General features: G+C 33.3%; 2 protein-coding genes and 1 long non-coding RNA gene across 3 annotated transcripts; 1 reads left to right on the forward strand and 2 right to left on the reverse strand.

Moving 5' to 3' along the window:
* Positions 1 to 9,832: 9,832 nt before the first annotated feature.
* LOC126774926 (uncharacterized) lies at positions 9,833 to 11,274 on the forward strand. The gene is made up of 2 exons (XR_007669845.1): positions 9,833 to 10,642; positions 10,920 to 11,274. It is a non-coding gene; the product is annotated as an uncharacterized LOC126774926 (long non-coding RNA).
* Positions 11,275 to 12,761: 1,487 nt separating this feature from the next.
* On the reverse strand, positions 12,762 to 17,383 carry LOC126774925 (uncharacterized). The gene is made up of 8 exons (XM_050496581.1): positions 17,026 to 17,383; positions 16,710 to 16,946; positions 16,284 to 16,539; positions 14,981 to 15,156; positions 14,477 to 14,599; positions 14,094 to 14,236; positions 13,734 to 13,905; positions 12,762 to 13,230 (listed from the first exon to the last, which is right to left on the reverse strand). Exons 1-8 carry the CDS (start codon positions 17,134 to 17,136, stop codon positions 13,117 to 13,119), a joined length of 1,332 nt encoding a protein of 443 aa, XP_050352538.1. The 5' UTR covers positions 17,137 to 17,383; the 3' UTR covers positions 12,762 to 13,116.
* Positions 17,384 to 18,077: 694 nt separating this feature from the next.
* LOC126775068 (polyadenylate-binding protein 2-B-like) lies at positions 18,078 to 22,918 on the reverse strand. Its single transcript, XM_050496800.1, has 7 exons — positions 22,716 to 22,918; positions 22,483 to 22,638; positions 22,039 to 22,183; positions 21,702 to 21,834; positions 21,470 to 21,599; positions 21,032 to 21,180; positions 18,078 to 20,035 (listed from the first exon to the last, which is right to left on the reverse strand). The coding sequence occupies exons 2-7, from the start codon at positions 22,573 to 22,575 to the stop codon at positions 20,002 to 20,004; spliced, it is 684 nt and encodes a 227-aa protein (XP_050352757.1). The 5' UTR covers positions 22,576 to 22,638; positions 22,716 to 22,918; the 3' UTR covers positions 18,078 to 20,001.
* Between the last annotated feature and the right edge of the window lie 226 nt (positions 22,919 to 23,144).

Genomic DNA, 23,144 nt, shown 5'->3' on the forward strand with positions numbered 1-23,144 from the left:
TTTAGTTGTTGATGTCAAAGGTGGATATCTAAAAAGTATTTTAATAATTTTATTTTGTTTTCTTTGTAGTTCTTGCAGTTTTGTTTTTCCAGTATTACCCCATATTTCTATTAAATACAATAAATGCGATTTTACTAGCGAATTGTAGATGTTATACTTTATTTTTTTAGGTAAGCATTTTGAAATATTTGTTAATGACCCAATTAAAGAGGAAAGTTTTTTATTAATGTAATCTACTTGATATTTGAAAGTTAAGTGATTGTCTATTCGTAACCCTAAATATTTTTCACAGTTTTTCTGCTCAATTGGAAAATTGTCAATAGTTAATGGAACATGCGGTGCAATCCTTTTATTTTTAGTTTTGAATACAATGTAACAAGTTTTGGAAACGTTAATAGTTAAAAGATTTTGATTGAACCATTTATGCAAAACATCTAAATCACGTTGAGCTTGAGAAATTATATCATTTATGTTATTACCGAAATAGAATAAACAGGTGTCATCTGCACACAAAGTCAGGTGACCATTTAGTTTCAAAGTTGCAATATCGTTTACATAAATTAAAAAGAGAAGTGGTCCCAAAATTGAGCCCTGTGGAACACCACAGGTGACAGGCAAAGCACTACTTTGTATATCACCAATTTTGACGATTTGCAATCTGTTTGTTAGGTACGATTTTAACATTTCTAGTACAGTACCTTTGATACCTATGTTTTGAAGTTTATGTAATAAGATTTTATGACTTACGGTATCAAAGGCTTTTTTAAGTCGATAAATACGCCCAGAGCCATGTTCTTTCTATCTAGGTTCTGTCTTATTTTTGTTACTAGATCTACAGTTGCAGCAGTGGTGTTACTTCTAGCTCTAAAGCCGTATTGTCGTTCAGTAATGAAATCAAAAGAGTCCAAATACGTTATTAAGCGGTTGTGAATTAATTTTTCTAAGATTTTTGAGAGAACAGGTAGCACAGATATTGGACGATAATTTTCTGGGTTTGTTAAAGATCCAGATTTGTGTATAGGTGTTATTTTTGCAACCTTTAATGAGTCTGGGAATAGTCCCTCGGACATAAGCTTGTTAAAACAGCGTGCCAGACATTTTGATATTAAATTACATAAACATTTCAATACATTTGAGCTAATCTTATCTATACCACTACTTGCATTCGAATCAAGATCCCCTATCAGTCTTTCAATCTCACAAAAGCTACACGGTTTGAATGTTACAAGTTCATGTTCATTGATTGTATTAATTGTGTGTAGGATGCTGTGGTGTCGTGTTGGTATTCTTTTTGCTAAGAGGAAACCTATTGTTGCGAAATATTTGTTAAATACGTTACAAATATCGTTTGTATCAGAAATTATTTTTGATTCTACTATTATTTTAGAGGGAGCACAACTTTGACTTATTTTATTACTACATAATTTATTAACTAAGGTCCAAATTTTATTAGGATTCTTTGCGTTGTTTGTAAATAGTTTGTAATAGTATGTATCTTTTGTATTTTGTATCAACGTACCTATTTCATTTCTCTTTGAATAAAATTGATTTTTTACATACTCATTGTCGGGATTGTTTTTATATTGCGTCCATAAAAAGTTCCTCTGACTTATTCCATCGACGATATCTTTGCTTATCCAATCATCTCTTATGTGGTTTAAAATTTTGGTTTTTCTTTCTTTACAGTCCATAACATATTGTTTTATTATATTTTCAAACTCTGTATAGTTCTCAATTGAGTTAATCAATTGCGAGGACTCTAGGGAACTGTACAACTTTGTGTAATCTATAGCTTCATAAGTGGTTCGTATTCTTTTTGGAGCTTTGAATTTATTCAATTGAACATATATGTTTTTGTGATCTGATAATGATGAGTTAATAATAGCAACAGTGAAATTATTCGTGCTTAAATTTGTACATACGTGGTCTATAATTGATTTTTTTGTAGTTGAGTCTCTTGTGCAGTGTAATTCATTAATTTTGTTCAGCAGCCTATGCCCCGATTCTTGTATTATTTGTTTATATTTGGTTATTCGTTTGTCTTTTTCCAATAAATTGATATTAAAATCACCAAATACTATCGATCTTCTACGTAGTTGTAATTGGCTATCATAGTCTTTAAGAAATTGTTCAAAATTTGTATCACCAGGCCTGTAAACTAACCCAATATCTACCGCGCATTGTTCAATGTGTACCCATAGGTAGTTGTTTCCACCCTGGTAAATTGAATCTATTAATCTATGCTGTAGATCATTATGTACGTAAGCCGACACTCCACCTCCCCTAACGTCTGTTCTGAAATTATAGTAATGTGTATAGTTTTCTATCTGTATTTGTTTCGCTTGATCTTCGGATGCTATCCAAGTTTCAGAGAGAAGGATGATATGAATGGTCGATGGTATGGATTTTAAAATGCATTTTAATTCGTCTAGTTTTCCTTTTTTTTTAATACTGCGGGCATTTAGGTACAAGAAGGATAAACGAGACTTTTCAGTGCGTAATTCTCGATAGTCATTTGCTATTTGGTAACTTATAGTGTCATTTATTATTGTTGATTGGAGTTTTTTGTAGGAGTTTTGACGATAGTTGGTGTTCCGTTGACGTATTTAATTGTTATATCGGTTTCGCCCTTGGATATACGTTCGTTTAGCTCAGTTTTTAAAAGTGTGTAGAATTTATGTTGGGTGGGAGTTTGGTCAGAGAATATTTTTAAATTGTTAGGCAGTTTATTACGGCTCTTAAGCACTGACAATGCTGTTTCTGGCTTTTCAAAGCAGACTTTAATTTTACGATTTTTTCCTGGGTTATACCTAGCAATACGGAAAATATTTCTCGGTTTTGGCATGTCTGTGGCTATTTACTCCAGTACTTTGAGTACTTCAGCCTCATCCAGTAAATTCCTCTCTATCGTGATGTTGGAGTAACTTTCAGCAACTCCCATAATAATTATATTATTTTCTCTCTTCTTGCGTTCTTGTACTTCGCGAATCAACTTTTCGTTTGTGTATATGTCATTATTCTTGGTCATGGGGATCAGACTTACTTTTAATTCCTGCATATTAGTTTCTAGTGATTCTATTTTTTTCTTATCAGTTATTAATTTTGTTTCTAATTGGGATAACTGAGATTTTACATTGTTGTGTTCTAATGAGATTCTGGAAGTTAACGATTTTATATCATGTATTTCAGCGCTGATTTTAGCTATGTTGTTATCAAATGATTTTTTTATTTCGGTATGAGAAAGCTTTAGATTACTAATTTCTGTTTTTATTGATCCAATAGAGTCATTCATTTGTACCATCATTTGCAACTCGCAAATATGATTCCAGCAGTGTAGTAATGCGGGTTAATTCACTGCGTATGAGTTTAATTTCTTCCGAGCACTAACATTCTCGATCAGCTGGTTGTTTCCGTTTAGAGCGAAATGTTATTTGCGATCCAGGAATTATATGATATGATTTCATAATATTGTGCAATACTTTTGTAATATTGTGCAATGTTTTTCAAAAGTATTACATTTAATAATAAAATGTTCTCATTACGATTTAAATTACCTGTATTATTATTTTGTTTTATATGCCCATGACTTCAAAGACACCTAAATAAATAAAAGAAATATGGTAGTTTTGTATAAAAAATTCAACAGCATTGCATTTTAAAACTAACTCAGTTTTTACTTTAAAAGGCGTTAGTTTAACCTGCTTATTGCTAACAGACAATTGATACATACAGCCTCATTGGAAATTCATCACCTAAGATTGTGAAATTGAGGATGAACGTTTGTATGAAAGTTTATAATGTTTGAAGCTAGAAACATGGAAATCAGTGTTCAGGCTTCTATTTATGGAGATAAGACGGCGGCGCTTACAGTGTTTTTTCAGCGAAAATACGTCAAGTAGTTCGAATTTGGGGATAAAAGTTTTTATGGAAGTTTTGGATTTTTGGATTGAAAACTAGGAAATCGGTGTTAAAGTATCTCTGTTAATGAGTAAAGAATGAGTATGAGTAAATCCATCGCAAAAGGGAGTTAAATTTATAATGAGAGATTGTATGAAAGTTCGACATTATGGAAAATTAGAAATATGGAAATCGATGTTTTGGGTAATGTTTTTTAATTAAATACAGTTGTTAAAACGTTTTTGCAAATATATCAACTAAATTGGAAATTTAAAATGAAGTTTTGTATCGAACTTCGTCTATGTTCAAAGTTTTAAATATGGAAATTAGTGTTAAGCTTACTCATGAGTAAAAGGTGTAGTGGTATAGTGTTTTTGAAAGTTCATTCCTAATCACATATTCTACCGTCAAACAGTAATAATTATTTATTTTTGTATGGTTGCTTGCCAGATCGGACTCGGAGATGAAGACTAGACTAGATAAATAATTGTTCAACCCGGATGAGTAATGAAAATAGGGACTACCTCTGTGGAATATTGCTTCGCACACGTCATTCATAATAATTCTTCTGACCTGCCTGCGAAGTTTCCTACCGCGCATCCCACTCCACATCAGGAGAAAAGACGTTTCTGGCACTTGCGTTTTATTGATTTTGGTAATACTACGATGAAAAGACATATTTATGTAGATAAGTCTTTCTTTATTAGCATAATGATCACGACAACGTTATTATGTCTTTATTATCTGTCAACACGCAGAAACTGCTTTTCATCGTATGATATTGTTTTGAATGTAAAATATATGCATTTACGTCTTTTCAACTTAGTAACCATCAGAAATGGATGAAAACAGAAATGTTTTTTTCCTTAGTGCTTGATTTAATTATTTGCGTTTCGAATACGTTTTATTTACGAACTGCAAACTACACTAAGTTGACATGACACGACGTCACTCGTCGAAATCTAAAATACCTTATTTATTTATTATGGTTTTGAAAAAATGGCACTTTGAATTTACCAAAGTAGTTATCAGAGCTTTGGAAATCTAATTAAAGTGGGTATAAGTAGTTAAGTGGAATAGCGATGTTAAATAAATAAATATATATTTATCAATAATTGTTTGTAGTACATAATACAGCAGAGCTATTAGCAAATCGCATGAAATATGTTAATCTTAGGTCTGTTAGATAACAGGAGTCAAGATTTGCTCCTTCTGTAATTGGAATGTAGTATAGACGCCTCGTTGGTCTAGTGGCCTTACATCAAGGCCGCAGACCCGGAGGTCCTGGGTTTAATTCCCTAGTCGGGCCAATAAAAAAAGTTATTGGGTTTTTCTGTCAGAAAAATCTCACTAGCAGCCTGGAGTCTGGAAGTTGGAAGTGTGTACACTCCCGTGCCTTGGAAAGCACGTAAAGCTGTTGGTCCTGCGCCTGAACTCATTCCGGTCGTGTCGGATTGCCGTCCCATCGGATTATGAGAGCTAGGGGGAATAGAGAGTGCACATGTGTTTGCGCACATACTTGTGCACTATAATATGTCCTGCGTAGTTGGCTAATCTCTTGAGATTCGCCGCCGTGCCCGAAATGGGTATGGAGGACCTTATTATTAAAGTATAGACGATTTGACTGTGGGTATGAATTGTAAATATGTTATTATAATGTAACTACTTGTGATGATAAAATGATGTAAATGATGATAAAATTTATATCAATAATAAATCCTAATTTATACCCTACCAAACTCACCCATACCAACCCGCATTGGAGCAACGCGGTGAAATAAGCTCCTTCTCATCAAAAAAAGGAGAGGAAGTTTTAGCTCAGCAGAGGACAATCAAAGGTTGTTTCTTTTACCTTACCAAACTAAAAGGAAAATATTAATTATAATGTCAAAATTATAGTGATAAACGCAATATATTACAAGGCAATTTATAGATATAGAAAATAATTTATATAAAATATATAAATAAAGGAAACAGTGTTAGTGTTTGACGACTTCAACATTAACCTGCTAGAAAATAATAAGAAGCTAGACAAGTTTACGGAAGCAAGACAGACTTAAAAAAAAAGATATATTTGAATTTTAAAAATATTTAATTATAATTAAAAGTGACACGACTGAACAGAGGTTTATGTTCTAGTTGAATGTTCTTCCTTTTTTTACAAATCATTTCCCAAGACATATGATCCCAAAGCATGTAATGACAATGACTTACATTCCGCTGATTAAGCATTTACTTCTAGCGTTGCTTTGAGCTAACATTTTTTTAGGCTAGCGCTTGACTGTTATCACACCTGATGGAAAGTGAGATACAGTCTAAGATGGAGCGCGCTTGCCTAGAAGATGTCTATTCACTCTAGACTTGAAGGTACCCATATTGTAGGTACCAATATTCTACTTGCATTTTCGTGTTACTAAATTCATGCATACGGCGTGTCTGTATTAATTAACTTATTAAAATCACTATATCTATTTATATTAAACTCTAAATCGGCAAATATGGAAGTTAAATCTATTATTTTAATAATAAGAAATTTATTTTCCTGTTTATAGGCCTGGCCCTGTTTGACGGGTAGTAGGCCCGGATTACCTTCAATCTTTTGAAGTCGAAGGGATTGGGTGTTCTTCATCATCGCCAGGGCGATTACGCACCACCTGTAGAGGTCGTTTTATATTTTTAAGCGGGACTTTAGTTTGTCACTCTCTAATAGTTACGGGTACTACATTACGAGAAGTTTCTCCTCTAACAATTGCCTTTTGATAAAGGGGCTTATCCTTACTCTTTCTTGTGTTAACTACTTTCGCAACTATAGTTTTATCTACACTTAAATCTATTTCTTACTCACCACCTCTCTTTTTTCTTTCTTTATCTTTATTTTCGTATATTTTATTGGAAATATATTGATATAAATATTTTGTGCGTTTTATAACATGTGGCATAATTTCAATGAAATTAAACACATGCAGGTTTCCTCACGATGTTTTCCTTCACCGTCAAGCACGAGATGAATTATAACCACAAATTAAGCACATGAAAATTCAGTGGTGCTTGCCCGGGCTTGAACCCACGATCATCGGTTAAGATTCACGTGTTCTAACCACCAGGCCGTCTCGGCTATACTACCTGTGTCTATCATTAACTTTGAATCAATCTCTGGGATGTATATGTACGGTAACTTTAGGTTTGGATTACAATAAATTTCTATCACCTCATAATGTTTGTTGCTAGACGCATGTGAAACATTTGTGCCTCCTCAGAAATTATAGGAGTAGGTGTTTCAACGTTTACCTCAGCATCCTGACTATCGAGAATTGAACACTTGAGGTTCGAGTTGTTTTATAATTATTATATAATTATTACAGTAATCATTTTCACTATGATCGTTTTGATCGTAATAAAATATACCATCTGGTTGATTATCGTAAAACTCTAACTCGTTAACTTTAAAACCTTGTTGCGGTCTTAGAGATGGTACAGTACGCATTAACACATCTGTTGAAATATTTGCCTGAGTATTAGGTTTACAGCCGAATTGAGAATAACACGGATTTTGTGCACGCATACCAAGCTGTTGTGGACGCATTACGAATTGTTGGAGAAATATGCCCCACTGGGGCTGATAGCCAAATGATGATCTATAGCCTAACTTAATCTAACTGAGGTCGATAAGCTGTTGGTCGTGGTGGTCGACAACCTGAGAATTTTTGAGGTTGGTTTAAAGGCGATTGAGCCTGACCTTGAGTTTGTGGTACACCAAATTTAAACTTGGGGGCTAACAATTGGCTTGTCGAATTAAAACTATTTATTCTAGGGGGATGCAAGTTATTTCCAGATTTAAATGTCGACGGAATAGCGAGGGATGGAACTGCAATATTCGATTTATATTATTATATTTATTCATTCTATTACGTGCGGTATATTGATCGTGAAAATTAACCTCTTCCTTATGGTAAAAAAATGTATCTTATATTATAAATAGAAACAACGCTTATGGCTTCTTCGAGACTACGTGGTGATTTTAACCGAACTACTCTGACCATATTTTCCGGTAAATTATACAGGAAAACATTTAGCGAAATGTTATTATAGACGATAATTTTAGTCTTCTTAAGATTAGAATCCGTAATTAATTTAAGTACGATTCACTGTGCCTAAATTTCATAGATTCTAGTTCGATAGCAATGCATTCCTCACAACGCGGATCCCCAAGTGTAACGTTAATAATTCCTTGAATTCGTCCCACATTCGTCATAGGTAAGGATAGCCGCGCATTGTCTTTAACGACTTAAATTCTCATTACTGAGTGCATAACATACATATTTTGTGTCAGACCCCCTACATATTTATTAATTACGTATTCGCACTGTCTAATAAAAAGATTTAATTGACGTTTGTCTCCGCCAAAAAGTGGAATTAATTTAAGTATTTCAGTCGGGATGTCAACTATTTGCTCTAGATGTTCGTTAGTAGACATTTTAATAAATAATATCGCGTTCTATTTTATGAATTAAAAATTAATTATACTAATACAATGTTATATTATCTAACCTTATAATTAATTCGTACATTTATATTTTAAATATTTTTTTCTTAATATTATTCACAAAAATTCATGTGCGAGATAAAATACCTATAAAATATAATATGATACGTAAAACTAAATTCCGATTACACAGAGTTTATATGAAAACCAGATAACAGTTAAAAAGAGAGAGTTCCAATCTCTAGACAACAAAACAGTACAATTTGAATAGGCATGAAATAGGTAAGGATGGTGAAAAAGCTTACTCAGCAACCAGCCAACACCATCAGCATCGCTCCAACAACTTGACGAATTTATTTGTTCGATGGATCGCCGTCCGCGCCGGAAAAGCGCGATAGTCGGTAAAGTTTGATACTCGAATATTTACGCGAATGCGCTATAATTACGGCGATCCTGTCCGCAGAGCCAGTCATGTATCCGACTAGCCTAATTGAATTTTTAAAAAAATATAAAATAAACTAAGGAGTGAATTAAACACGTCCGAACAGATTTTGATGCTCCCTTTAAATAATTTTACAAATATATTGTTCCCGCTGTCTAAACTAAAATGTTATATTCCCACGAATTTACTTATTCGGTTATATTTCCCAGTAGACCACTCAACGATAAATGCAACAATGCAGTTTTAGTTTTTCTTATTGTGTAATTCTGTGTGGTACTGGTTGCATAACTATATTGTGTTTAGTTAAATAAAGAAAGACTAAAAATATATAGCAACAAAATAAGGAATGAACTTTCAAAAACACTATACCACTATATCTTTTACTCATGAGTAAGCTTTAACACCAATTTCCAATTTAAAACTTAGAACATAGACGAAGTTCGATACAAAATTTCATCTTAAATTTCCAATTTAGTTGATATATTTGCAAAAACGTTTTAACAACTGTATTTAATTCAAAAACATCCCAAAACATCGATTTCCATATTTCTAATTTTCAATAATGTCGAACTTCCATAAAATCTCTCATTATAAATTTCACTCCCTTTTGCGATGGATTTACTCATACTATCATTTACTCATTAGCAGATACCTTAATACCGATTTCCTAGTATTCAATCCAAAAAACCAAAACATCTATAAAAACTTTCATCCCCAACTTCAAGCCTCTTGACGAATGTTCGCTGAAGAAACACTTTAAGGCGCCGTCTTTTCTCCATATTTTTTTTATACAAAACTACCACATTTATTTTATTTATTTAGGTGTCTTTAAAGTCATGGGCATATAAAAACAAATTAATTATACAGGTAATTTAAATCGTTATGAGAACATTTTATTATTAAATGTAATACTTTTGAAAAATATTGCATAATATTTCAAAAGTATTGCGCAATATTACAAAAGTATTGCACAATATTATGAAATCATAATAATATATAAACGGCTTCAGTTTACACTCATACAGTCGTCTGCAACTATCAGTGTTGTTCGTTTTGTTTATAAATACGTATAGAATATTATCTATAAGGTAACTATGGCAGTAAAAATTGTACTTAACATCCGTCGAGATTTTCTTCGTGAATTAGGTGAGGATATTGAACAAGAAAATGTTTATACTATAGACTTGACTCAACCTAGAAATAATAATTTAACTTCTCCAAATACTACACATGTCATACCCGTCGGTAACTTTAGTAGAACGTTAAGGCCAGAACGAACAGAAGATTCAATCCAATTAGGCGGGCCTACAGAGGGACAAGAACTAAATTTGAGAAGAAATAGAAGACGACCAAGAGGAAAATCCAGAGACAGATCACGAAGCCGGTCTAGGGAAACATCTCGAGGAAAATCCAGGGGAAGGTCACGTGAACACTCTCGAGGAAAATCGCGAGGTCGCTCTCGAGGAAAATCGCGAGGTCACTCTCGAGGAAGATCGCGAGGTCACTCTCGAGGAAAATCGCGAGGTCACTCTCGAGGAAAATCGCGAGATCACTCTCGTGGAAAATCGCGAGGTCATTCTCGAGGAAGATCCAGGGGAAGATCACGAGGTCGCTCTCGTGAAAATTCCAAACAGAAATCACGAGATCGGTCTCGTTAACTTAACAGAAAGAGCCCGTGATCACTTTGGAGGAACGACTTCAGACTACGACCGACTAAATATCGAATTGGAAGATATACATGAATAGAGCATGAAAAAAAATTTAAAAAAAAATTAACTTACTTTAATTTTAGTGTTTGCTTAAAATATAATGATATAAAAGTAAATATATTTAATCTTATTAAGTAATAATAGCAGTAGTACTATTTATGTTAACAATCATAAATAATAATTAATCAAATACTGCATTCAGTAACGTTATCAGATAAGTCGATGATGCGTTTCATTGTAATATTAGCGTAAAATTAATGATAGTTGACTTTAATTGCATTTGAACAACTATGTATCCAATTGTCCTAGAAATAATTGATATACAAGTACGTTGAAATGTACACTTTTTAATGTAACCAAAGTATGTGATTGTGTCTACTAATTTCAGGTGTACTTTACAATTGCGACGTACATCCATTACTTCGATCCAAGAAACTCAATAGTCCAAAGGAACAGACATGAATTACAATTAGCAGATTTGAGGGAAGTTATAGAAGAATCATTGTATAAGAAATGGTTAATGAAGGCTACAAGACGATGGCTTCAAAGAGGCGAAATACCGTATCCTGGATACTGTAGGTCACCGGGGAGCGAAGTATGCCTACCGGTTTTGTGCAACTGTGCAAAGTTGACTGAAATATGGAAAACATACAAAAAAATTAAAACTTAGCTAAGTAATTAATTATTATTTCTTTATTTCATTTACTTTTTGTATAAGATTATAAATAAAAATATACACTTTATTTTAGTTTTTTTATTTTAACCTTAAAACCAAAAAAAAAAAATGACATTAGAATTAATATTATCTATTTAGTTTGGTAAAGTAAAAGTAACAGTCTTTGATTATCCAAATTTGTGCTAAGGCCTCCTCTCATTTTTTAATTAGCAGGAGGACAACAACGCTGCTCCAATGCGTGTTTGTGAGTTTGGTAAGGCATAAATAATAGATTTATTATGGATATAAGTTTTATTATCATTACAAGTAGTTACATTATAATAACATATTTACAATTCATACCCACAGCCAAATCGTCTATACTTTAATAATAATGTCCTCCAGACCGATTTCGGCCACGGCGGCATATCTCAATAGAAATTAGCCAACTGCGCAGGACATATTATAGTGCACAAGTGTGTGCGCAAACACAGGTGCAGTCTCTATTCTCCTTGGCTCTTACAATCCAATGGGACGGCAATCCGACACGACCGGAAAGAGTTCAGGCGCAGGACCAACGGCTTTACGTGCTATCCGAGGCACGGGAGTGTACACACTTTCAGCATCCAGACTCCAGGCTGCTACTGAGAATTTTTAGACAGAAAACCCCAATAACTTTTTTTATTGGCCCGACCTGGGAATTGAACCCAGAAACTCCGGGACTGCGGCTTTGATGTAGAGGCCACTAGACCAACGAGGCGTCTATACTACATTCCAATTACAGAAGGAGCAAATCTTGACTCCTGTTATCTAACAGACCTTAGATTAACATATTTCATGCGATTTGCTAATAGCTCTGCTGTATTATGCACTACAAACCATCTTGATAAATATATATTTATTTATATTACAACACTATTCCACTTAACTGCTTATACCCACTTTAATTAGATTTCTAAAGTTCTTATAACAACTTTGCTAAATTCAAAGCGTCCTTTTTTCAAATCCATAATAAATAAATAAGGTATTTTAGATTTCGACGGGTGACGTCGTGTCAATTCAAGGTCAGTCATTTATTTATCCTTTCTCCTTCTGCCATTGGAATGGACTTTACAATTCCTTTTTTAAAAATTAATTGTAATTACAAAACGTAGGTAATAAATTATCTTTAAGATTATTTTGTAATACTAAGCATATAAAACGTTTAACGTCGACGAAAGCTGACACATATTTCGAAAATTGGTCTTTTGTACTCATGAAATTATTTAGTTTCGTTAATAATTATCAAAACGATATCATCCGTATGTTCACATTTATAACTAACCGATGACTAAACTAAGAGATACATTAAAAACATGTATGGAACGAACAGCGGCCATGTAACGTGAAAACAAATCATCTATTGCTTAAATTATTTTATGGTTTTAAAAACTATTTTGTTAATAAAATTTAGATTATGTTTTATCGTTGAAACATAGACTGTTAGTTACTTCATTATTAGACACAATATAGCAAGTCAGGTTAGGCTCTATGAATTTTAGCTGGTGTTCTTTTATTACAGATAAAAAATATATATATTGCTTAAAAACTTTTTATTAAGTATGAAGACTCATTTATTAATTTTATTTATCTTTCACACTGTAGTTCTTTATATATCCTTCTTTTGGAGTTCCTGAACTAATACAAGCATTTAGTGTAAAAATTAATAGACAGAGCCACCGGACTCTTGTTTTCTGGAGCATAAGTTACTTTAAGTTTTTAACTTTACGTCCTGTTTGAAAACATAAGAGCAGTTTTTACATTGTTGGTATTCGTAAAATGCCTATCATATATTATTCGGGCACAGGCCACAGTCTATAGCATGCGGCGGGCGCGCACAGATGAGAGTGACGTGGCGGGTGTGCACAGCCGGCAGTCTCGCCCGGCGCGCTCAGGCGGGCAGCACGTCGTGCATGGCGTAGCGCCACGTCCAGCGCCGCGCCAGCGCCTCGAAGCGCGCGCGCTCGCGCACGTACATGGCGCCCACCTCGGGCTCCATGCACACCTGCGGGAATCGATTGGTCATTTTACATGTTTATAGTTTTTATTTTTATCTAATGGACAAGGCTTTTTATCGGGGGATGTCTATTAATATTAGTAGAGTGCGTTAACCTGATTCACTTGCTCAGAGCAAGCAAGCGAGTAAGAAAAACCACTATCTTTCAATGATATTCAGCAAAACTTTTCGTGTCTACTAGTTTCCTTTCTCCTCTCAACTCAACTGAGCTGATGGAGTTGAGTAGTTTAGTCGGGAAAAATTAACAAACAAATAAACAAACTCAACTTTAGCATTTATAATATTAGCGAGTATTTCTGGATAGTCGAGCTATCGTGACAACAAAATATTTTTCTGTCAGAAATATTTCAGACAAACATATATACAGAAATTTTACTACCAATCACGACATGAGACGATTCCTTTCAAAAACTAACGTCCAAGCAGGAGAAGTAACGACGTGTTAATATGTAGTATATCAGACGCACAAAATATACGCGGCAAGTACTCACGTTGGTGTAGGGGTCAGTGAGCAGGCTCTGTATGGAGATGAGCACCTTGGAGAGCGTGAGGGCGAGCGACCAGTTGTGGTGCACGGAGTCGATGCCCACGTCGCCGTGGCGCGACACGTTGGGGTGCAGGATGCGCGTCAGGAAGCGCACCACGGGCGGGCTCATCGGGTACCTGGGCGAGGACCGGGGTAGATTTTTGACGCTCATTAATTGTAATTGGTACTATTGGAATTTTATTCGATATAAAGAATTTGTCAATTGGGGCGGCGTCTCACCTTTAAAATAAAAAAAGGATTTCGTTAATAGCCTCACATCGTTTGGTTTGGAGATTAGTTAGCACAAAAACTTTTATACACTCACGAGTAAGGGACTTGAATGTAGAGGTAGAAGACTCCGCCCTCATAGGGGGAGCCCACGGGCCCCGTGACGCTGGCCTGCCAGTGGCAGCACTTGGCGTCCAACGGAGTCGCCGCGATGCCCTCCGGGGGATCGTTGCGCAACATCTGTCATCATCATCAACAATCATTCATATTGACAATTTATTTACTAGACGATCCTATTATTATGATATTGATCTATTAAGCTATTTGTTATCATAGACAAAGGTAATGCTAGACAAAATGTAGGGCTTCATTAATCTAGGGTTGTTCAAAGGTCCCGGGGTAGGGTTCAAGTCCTAGGTGAATCCAATAAAATATCTTTTGGATTTTCCGTCATGAAAAGTCTAATGCGAGAAACAGTACCTTTAGTTCAATTTTGAGTCTGTTTCGTCTCCAAGCGTTCTCGTCTCCGGCGGGCTGAGCTTGCACGCACATCTGCACCAGGCAGTTACGACAGAAACACGACTCCACAAGCGACTGGTACTTCTAAGATTTGTTTATAATTAGGTTATTTTTTAATTAGAATTAAAGTATACTTTAATTATTTTTAGTTTTCATTACATTAAGTTTTCGTAATGAACATCAATACAAGATTTTAGGAAGAATTACAATTACACATAGGCATAAATATGTATAGCAAGTAATTTTATTGCTCAAATTGCTATTCACATTCCTTTCAACCGTAATTAATTAATTTTTAACTAACTATTAAGTTAAAATCAATTAATAATTAATATATACAATAACATGTAAATTTAATATAAAAATATGTATTTATTTTATTAACAATGCAATCATTATTATGAAGCAATAATTTATCAACAATGAAAATGAAATTAAAATAGGTATTGAATTCCGTGTATTCACCTTCTGCCAGTCGATGTTGGCGAGCAGCGGGCGGAACAGCGGCCAGCGCCGCGCGGCGAAGGCGGCCCAGCGCGGCGGCGGCACGCGCGCCACCACCAGCCGCCGCCAGCGCACGCACACGCACGCGCACGCGCACAGCGACAGGTCGTCCAGGTAGCGGAATATGCACAGCAGCACTGCAACAACGCGCCGGCACTTGAAGTGAGTACAGTAATCGCAAACTATTCTGACCAGAGTGATGTTGGCTTACCAAGGATTTCGCACATGCAAGATAAGGATCAAATACATAAGTTTACTTGGTGGTAGGCTTTTGTACCGGCTTTCTGGGTAGGTACCACACACATTGTTATGTTGCAGTTTGAAGTAAGGAGAGAAGGAGTAAGTGAGTTAGAGTAACTACAGGCACAAGGGACATAACATCTTAGTTCCCAAGGTTGGTGGCACATTGGATCTAAGAGGAATGGTTAATATTTCTTACAGCGCCAATGTCTCTGGGTGGCGGTGACCACTTATCAGGTGCCCGTATATATGCCCGTCTGCTTACCTATGTTATATAAAAAAAAAAAACAATAAAGATCATGGATGGTGCTGTAGCTTCTTTTTTTTAATGAAAAATTTCATGTCTTTAATCACAGTGATTACTATATTAAAGCAATAAAACTTAATTTAATAAAACATAACAAATGAATACAGTAAAATAAATTCTAGAAAATTTATATGCAGCTAGTAGTTGGTTAGATAAGCTTAAAAAGATTGTGAGGTAAATAAAGAATAATAATCAAATTTGCAATTTAAATATGTAATTGTATGTTATTAATTATTAATATGTAATTGTATGTTTTACTGGTGGTAGGGCTTTGTGTAAGCTCGTCTGGGTAGGTTCCACCCACTCATTAGATATTCTACTGCAAAAAGGCAGTACTTGATATTGTTGTGTTCCGGTTTGAAGGGTGAGTGAGCTAGTGTAATTATAGGCACAAGAAATATAAAATCTTAGTTACCAAAGTTGGTGGTGCATTGGCTATGTAAGCGATGGTTGACATTTCTTACAATGCCAATGTCTAAGGGCATTGGTGACTACTTACTATCAGGTCATATGCCCATATGCGTGTTTGCCTTCCTATTCTATAAAAAAAAATGTAAACCCTTAGATGTTCTATGATCCATAGATGAAGGTCAATTAATTTTTAAAAAGCACAGCAATTATATATTTCACTAACGAGATTTTCCAGAAACATATACACAATATCAACTTATATATATAATCATTTTATATATATAATTTAACCATATGGTTAAATACCTTCAGATGGTAAGTGTTCCACAAGCCCTGGGGCTAAGTTATCAGGAAGGCGAGGTGTTGAGAGTGCTTGAAGTGATCTTGAAAGACTAGGCGGCTGAGGAGGGTGGCCTTGCCCAACTAAATCTTCAATCCCCTCTCTAGGTGCTGACGAAGGTCCAGATCCACTACCTCCACTACCACTGCCACTGGCACAAGGCCCTGAGTTGCTGGTGCGACTGGTTTCATCTTCAGGACTTGTCTCACTGTCAAGAGAATTCTGTGGAAAATAGTTTTACTTATGAACATAAATAAGAATAAAATTTAATAACTGCAAAAATGTAAAATTGTCCAGTTTTAAAATAAAACCTTTCATTTATAATATTAGAGGAAACGTTCGGTCAAGCTTTTCAAACCAATTTAAAAATTCAAAAACAACTATGTACTTACTCTGTAGTACCACCAAGCAGGTAAAGGGCAAGCTTTGTTAATCTTTCGCTCAGAGCTAAAGTTTAAGTCTGATGGTTCATCATTACCCGAGTCTCCATCATCAGTTTTTTCACTACAGAAGTATGAGCTTGGTAAATAAGATGGGAAATCAGGGAACAGAAATGCATGGCAAGTAATACAAACTGGCTCCCCAAAGCTAGGTCCATAATATCCATTGCAGATATAACAACTTGAATTCTGTAACAATTTTACACTGTTCAATATTTTTTGTTTTTAAACCAATTGAGCTGTTATTAAAATGTTGATATTCTCTTACATTGAATTCAAACTCAAGAGGTTGTTCTATTGGTGAACCAGGTGTTAATTTATCACCATTATCTTCTAATTTTTTGATAAAACTAAAAAACTCTGGACCTACTACAGACATTTTGTTATTTTTATTTTATTCGGTTGAACAATGTAAAGAGCACTTATATTAAATTTCTCGCATTACAGTTTTTTTTTCTCGTATGACATATAACTACGTTAGATGAACGATAAATATTCAGCCAATATAACATATAATGTAGACGACACTGCTATAAATCGTTTCTAAATTTTGAAATTTTTATTGATGATATGAATAAAAATAATGTAACACAAGTTGATTTTATTTATTTTGACGTTTAACTCATTAGTTGTCATATAAGTACAGTAGGTATATAACTACATTCAAGTGACAGATTTTCCTTGTTATATTCCGTACTACGAAAAACAAGAAAACTTATTATACAGCCAAAAGCGTAATCCATAGATACCGCTAAGGAATAATTTACTTTTCTTGTGGCAAATAACAAGGTTGTGTTCATAAAATAAATTTTATTGAAAGTAATACTAATCAACTTAAACTTATTATACCAAGATTCCAACTCTACAATGTTAAAATTAGTTTATAAATATTCTTGTAAAAGTTTACTTAAAACGTATTGTGATAAGGTTTGTTTTCATAGTGTTCCATATTTTTGATTACTTTGGATGCTTAGAAACCAGTGAAGCTTTGATTGTTACTATTTTAATGACGGTTAGAATAAACTATTTGACGACGTTCACGATAAGAGTACAACGATATATTTGGACAAAATGGATGATTTCAGTAATTTAACTACTTTTATTGCATACATTTTATTGATCACTTTAGATGTTTCTATGTATTTGATAATGTTGTCTGTTACATTATATATGAAGCTAAATGTAAAACATGTAAATTAAGTGGATGCAATTTATTAATTTGGGTTCATATATATAAGGATATAAATTACTAAATGGGTTCGGAAATATTGGGAATTTATCATAAATAAAACACTGGAATTGATTCTTAAAACTATTCATATACAGCACTCATTTTTTGTTGTGGTATCAATTGTTTAAAAGTTCATTATAAACATCATTTTTTACAAAATCATAAACAAGATTCATACTTTATACACAGGACAAGACCGAAATGAGATATCTCACATTTTTGTTGCATAAACAGCCACACTCAAAGACATTTAGGGGTTACAGGCATTCCTTAGTAGATTTTTACCAGGTTTTAAAATCAAAGCTTTAACGGGCGGGAAATACTAGAAATGATTTGCTAGTCGGGCATGGGCAGCGCTGGGTTATATTAGAATTGATAACTATTTGTAGTGGACATTGATCCATATCCTCATATAATTACGATAAGATAAAATAAGGACCACAATTGTATTTCGTTCGCAATACGATTTACTATTTATTTATAAAACATCGATCAATTTCCTATACAAGTATTTTCTATTTTGATTACGAAGTAGAGCAATTGCTGCATTTTGCCAATTACTTTCAAATTATTTTAAAACCCGGTATTTTTACATACCAGTACTTGGAAGTTCTGGTATTGAATTTTGCAACCTATTTCATTGCTACTTAAGTAACCATTAAATGTCTCTAAACTACTCTAAAGTGTAGCATAGAATAACATGACATGTTCAACAATGATTTTAAAAACTAGAATTCAATGTGATGTAAGTAAAACTATATGACATTTGCTGCAAGATTATGAAATTATAAAAAGTTTGTGCCTCTATAATAATAGGACATTTTATTTTATAATATTTTTGTTATCTAGTTAGAAAATGAATACTGTTTGTGTGGAATACATACTAATTACTGCTTATCACATCAAACCACTTTAAACATTTTATAACAAAATATATTCTTACTTCCACAATAATACTAATACACATTAAAACGAATTCAATTAACTTCAAAATATTATTCATAACGCAAAAAATAACTGTAAGCATGTAGCAATGTACTGAGAACATTTTTCATACACTACAAGTTTATATTTTAAATTAAGAGTGTTTTGAGAGAATAAACTGTGTTGATTTAATTTTGCATGAACTTGGGGTCAGTTTTTGCTATAATAAATAACTTCGATTGTAGCAAAAAATGATCCTCACAAGACAATATATAAATAATATTTGAAGTTAAAATACTTTTTGCAAAGAACAGTGTTTTATGCAAAGTTGATCACTGATACTTTAAGCCAGAAAAAAGAATAAACCATATGATCACCTAAAAATACAGTTTATATTATATGGTGGGCATATTGAAAGCATATGGAACTTTCATAGCTTATAATTAAATGTCCTCATATACTTAAAATAACGGAACCAAATTCTTGAGACGATTGATTGAATTTTTATACTATATTCTCAATTATCTTGAGGTACGCTAAACAGCTTTTTCATTGTCCGACACTATTTGTCCGAAATTTCTATCTTTTTTTTTATGTTTTACAAAATCATGTTACTTAATGTATATGTCTTAACATTTTACTTATTTAATTAGGTATTAAAAATACTTAGCCAATACATCTTTTTAATATATCTAGCAATAGGGCTTTTTATATTTAAACTTTCATAATCTATGTATTAAAGTTTAAAATAAAATTTTTAACAGCATGGCATTAGACGAAACATGAAATGAATTAGAAGTCAGCATTATAAAAAGTTTGACAAAGAAAAATTCACGTAAATTTTAATCTAAGCGCAGAAAGTCATCTGCATTGGTACATGACTAAAACTGATTTAGATATACATCACCAACTGTTGCGGTATATCAATTATCAAAACCTGTCTTGACTTCACACTTGTCAAAGCGGAACGGCACTAAACGAGCCCCGAGGTATTTTAGTCATATCGCACTATTACTTAACTATCCCCACACATCCACATTTAACATTTCGCACTTCGCGAACAGGGGCTCAGTTCCCCCTCTATCGCACTCAGTACGGTGAGTAATACGAGCTGCGCCTCTGTCTGTAAATAAGGTAGGTTATTAGAATTATATATTCTGTGCAACAAACTACTTCAGGCTCATAAACATTATTTATACTATGTCTATACATTTTGTGTGACTATAAAACAATATATATATATATGAATAGCTTACGAAAGGCTACCATGCAATGTAAGCGCAGAGGAAAAGGTAGGATATAGCAGTGAAAATACAAATAATATTGTCCATCACAAACTTTATTTCATTCAATTTTTTATGTATAAATATTTTTTTTAACAATCATGTACCAATAAGTTGATATAAAAAATATCCACTACTGTCTACCACATAAGAGACGTCACTTGAGCGAATATTACAGTAATTGTACAAGTTAAAGACATTTAAGACAACAAATACTTATTTGTAATCTTAAAATATAAAAAGCAACTTTTTTTTAATAATAATAATTCTTTGATAGTGTCATCTCTTACAGCACAATAAGAAAACATTCTCAACAAGCTACAACAACAGCAACTACAGTTATAATAATATAATCTGAAGTGACAAATATGAGAAGTGTTCATGTGCCAGCTCCAAACCAAAACAATAATTTTATTACTACAACAGTAATTGAATCAAAATACTTCTTCTAATATACAATCAAAACGCGTAATCATGCAGTGAATAAAATTTACAACCATTACAATTATTGTCTGTTATAGATCAAAAATATAGTATCAGCGATTCTTATAAATTTATGAGTATTTTAAAATTATATTATTTATAGAAGAGCTAATTTAACAAGAAATGTATTCCGTTGAACTAATTATCTATTGCATGCCAAATGTTTCACATACATATACATCACATGTTTCATATACATCACATCATCAAGATCTTGACAACTAAATACTACCAAGCTGTACTACAGAACGAATTTAAATGACATAATTCACCGCAAACATTATAATCATATAATAATAAAAGTAGAGCATTGGTGTGGAGCAGTGGGTAGAGGCAGTTAATATGGGTAGTACCTGCCGCGGCGCACGGGCCTGTAGCTGGAGAAGTATGGCGAAAAGCCACCACCGCCACCGCCACGGAAGGAGCGCCCCCGACCACGCATGCCTCGTGGCGGTCGGTTCGTTGATGATAGACCTGGTTTATTCGTACGTTTTGGCATCACCTGTAATTTTGCAATAACATTATTGACATAAAGCCTAACAAGACGTTAGTATAACAAATCTACATTAAAAGTTTAATAAATTTTGTAAGCTCCCAAATCCATTTTTTTAATATTTATCACCATCCCAGGTATTTTAAAATATTTTAACACTAATAAATGAGTAACATTTAGGTATAATTATTAAAATTTCATAATTCTCAATTTGGTTTCATAAATGTCATGAAATGTATGTCATTACTATAGCTTTTAAATCACACAATAACAAAATTTATTTCACTAATAAACACACCTTTATTTGACGTCCTCTAAACAAAGATTCATCCATAGCCATTGCTGTCTGTACACTGTCCTTGTCTCCAAATTCTATGTAAGCGAAACCTTTAGGATGTCCGTCAAACTTATTACATAATATTGTAACCCTGGAAATATTTCATTTTAATATGTCATACAATAATGTAAAAAAAAATATATATTGTAACATTTAATTTGTAGTAATATTGATATTTTTTAAGTAAAATTACCTATTAATAGATCCACAACCATGAAAGTGCTGTTCTAATTCTTCAGCAGTAGCTCCATAATCAACATTACCAACATATACTGATCTATTGTCAACCTCTATTTTCTCTTCTATGGACATATTGAGTGGACTTGCTACGTAAAAAATGATAATAAAAATGATGTTAGTAAAGTATCAAAAATTAAATAATTCTCAAAAAAACAGTAGCTACGTCTACTAATTAGTAATACAATAACAAAAAAAATTACGGAATTTATATGAACAGCAATTTCAATAAAGATAGTTTATTTTGAATTAAAAATTAGTTCTTTTATTAATGTATGTAACCAATGGCTTACTAAGTCCCGGTGGGCTTCCCAAGCTCATTTGTTTGTCAACTTCTGTGTGCATTTGTTTTAGTTTTTCGGCTTCTTCCTCCATTTCTCTCACCCTGGCTTTGATCGCAGCCAGGTCCGGAACCTCAGTGCCTGATGCTTCATCTCCCTAAAACCGGTTAAGTATTTTTAATAAACAGGTAAACTAAACATATTATATTTGTAAATTGTAGTATCAACTATTACCGAAACAAAAATTTTAAATTCCAAATATTTCAAGTTCTATACATATATCCAAGAATGTTTGTAACTGTTATTATGTTCCACACAACTTTCTTTATAATTGATGTTCGTATAACTGACATTAAGACGTGTATGAAATTAACATTTTGAAAACAAAACTATGATTGTGTACATTAAAGAATCTTGAACAGTAAGTTTACGTTTGAGATATAAAAATATACTTACGCCCAGGCTGTTGTCGGTCATATTTACTGAACCGTTGGCTCCGTCTATATGATTGTTGTCAATCGAATCTAAATAATCATCATTATCGGCCATATCAACGTACTTTTTCCTTTATGAAATTATTATTCAGATTTTATAAAACACTTCACACACCAACTGTAAAATTTTATGATTTAAAATAATACACGAATTTATTTTATCTACCAATAATAGAAGGAAGCTATCTGACGTACCGGTAACCAATATAGTAACTTAGTAGAAACGAATGACCTAATTAAAAAATATAACATCTATCATCTTCCATTAACTGTCTATAAGCGCTTAAAGTGTTATAATTTTACAAACATATTATTATTATCGTTATGTTTATAGATTTGTACGAGCAAAAATAAAATTATAACGCTAAAGCCAAACAACTAAATGTCATTAGATGACACAGAAACAGAATTAAGAATATGACAACTCTTTCCGATAGGCCGCTCGTCTATGGTAGGAGTTAGTTTTTTTTTTTTTGTTCAAAGCGCTTACACGAAATTGTAATGTATTTTTCATTCATTAGACATAGTCTTAGGTGGATATTTTATCATTATTTTTCATTTGTATAAACGATTACTATGCGATTTTAGGTGCTTGAGAAAATAATTTACAACGAAAATACTTTT

This window comes from Nymphalis io, chromosome 17 (genome assembly GCF_905147045.1).
Source record: "Nymphalis io chromosome 17, ilAglIoxx1.1, whole genome shotgun sequence".
NCBI classification, from domain to species: Eukaryota; Metazoa; Arthropoda; class Insecta; order Lepidoptera; family Nymphalidae; genus Nymphalis; species Nymphalis io.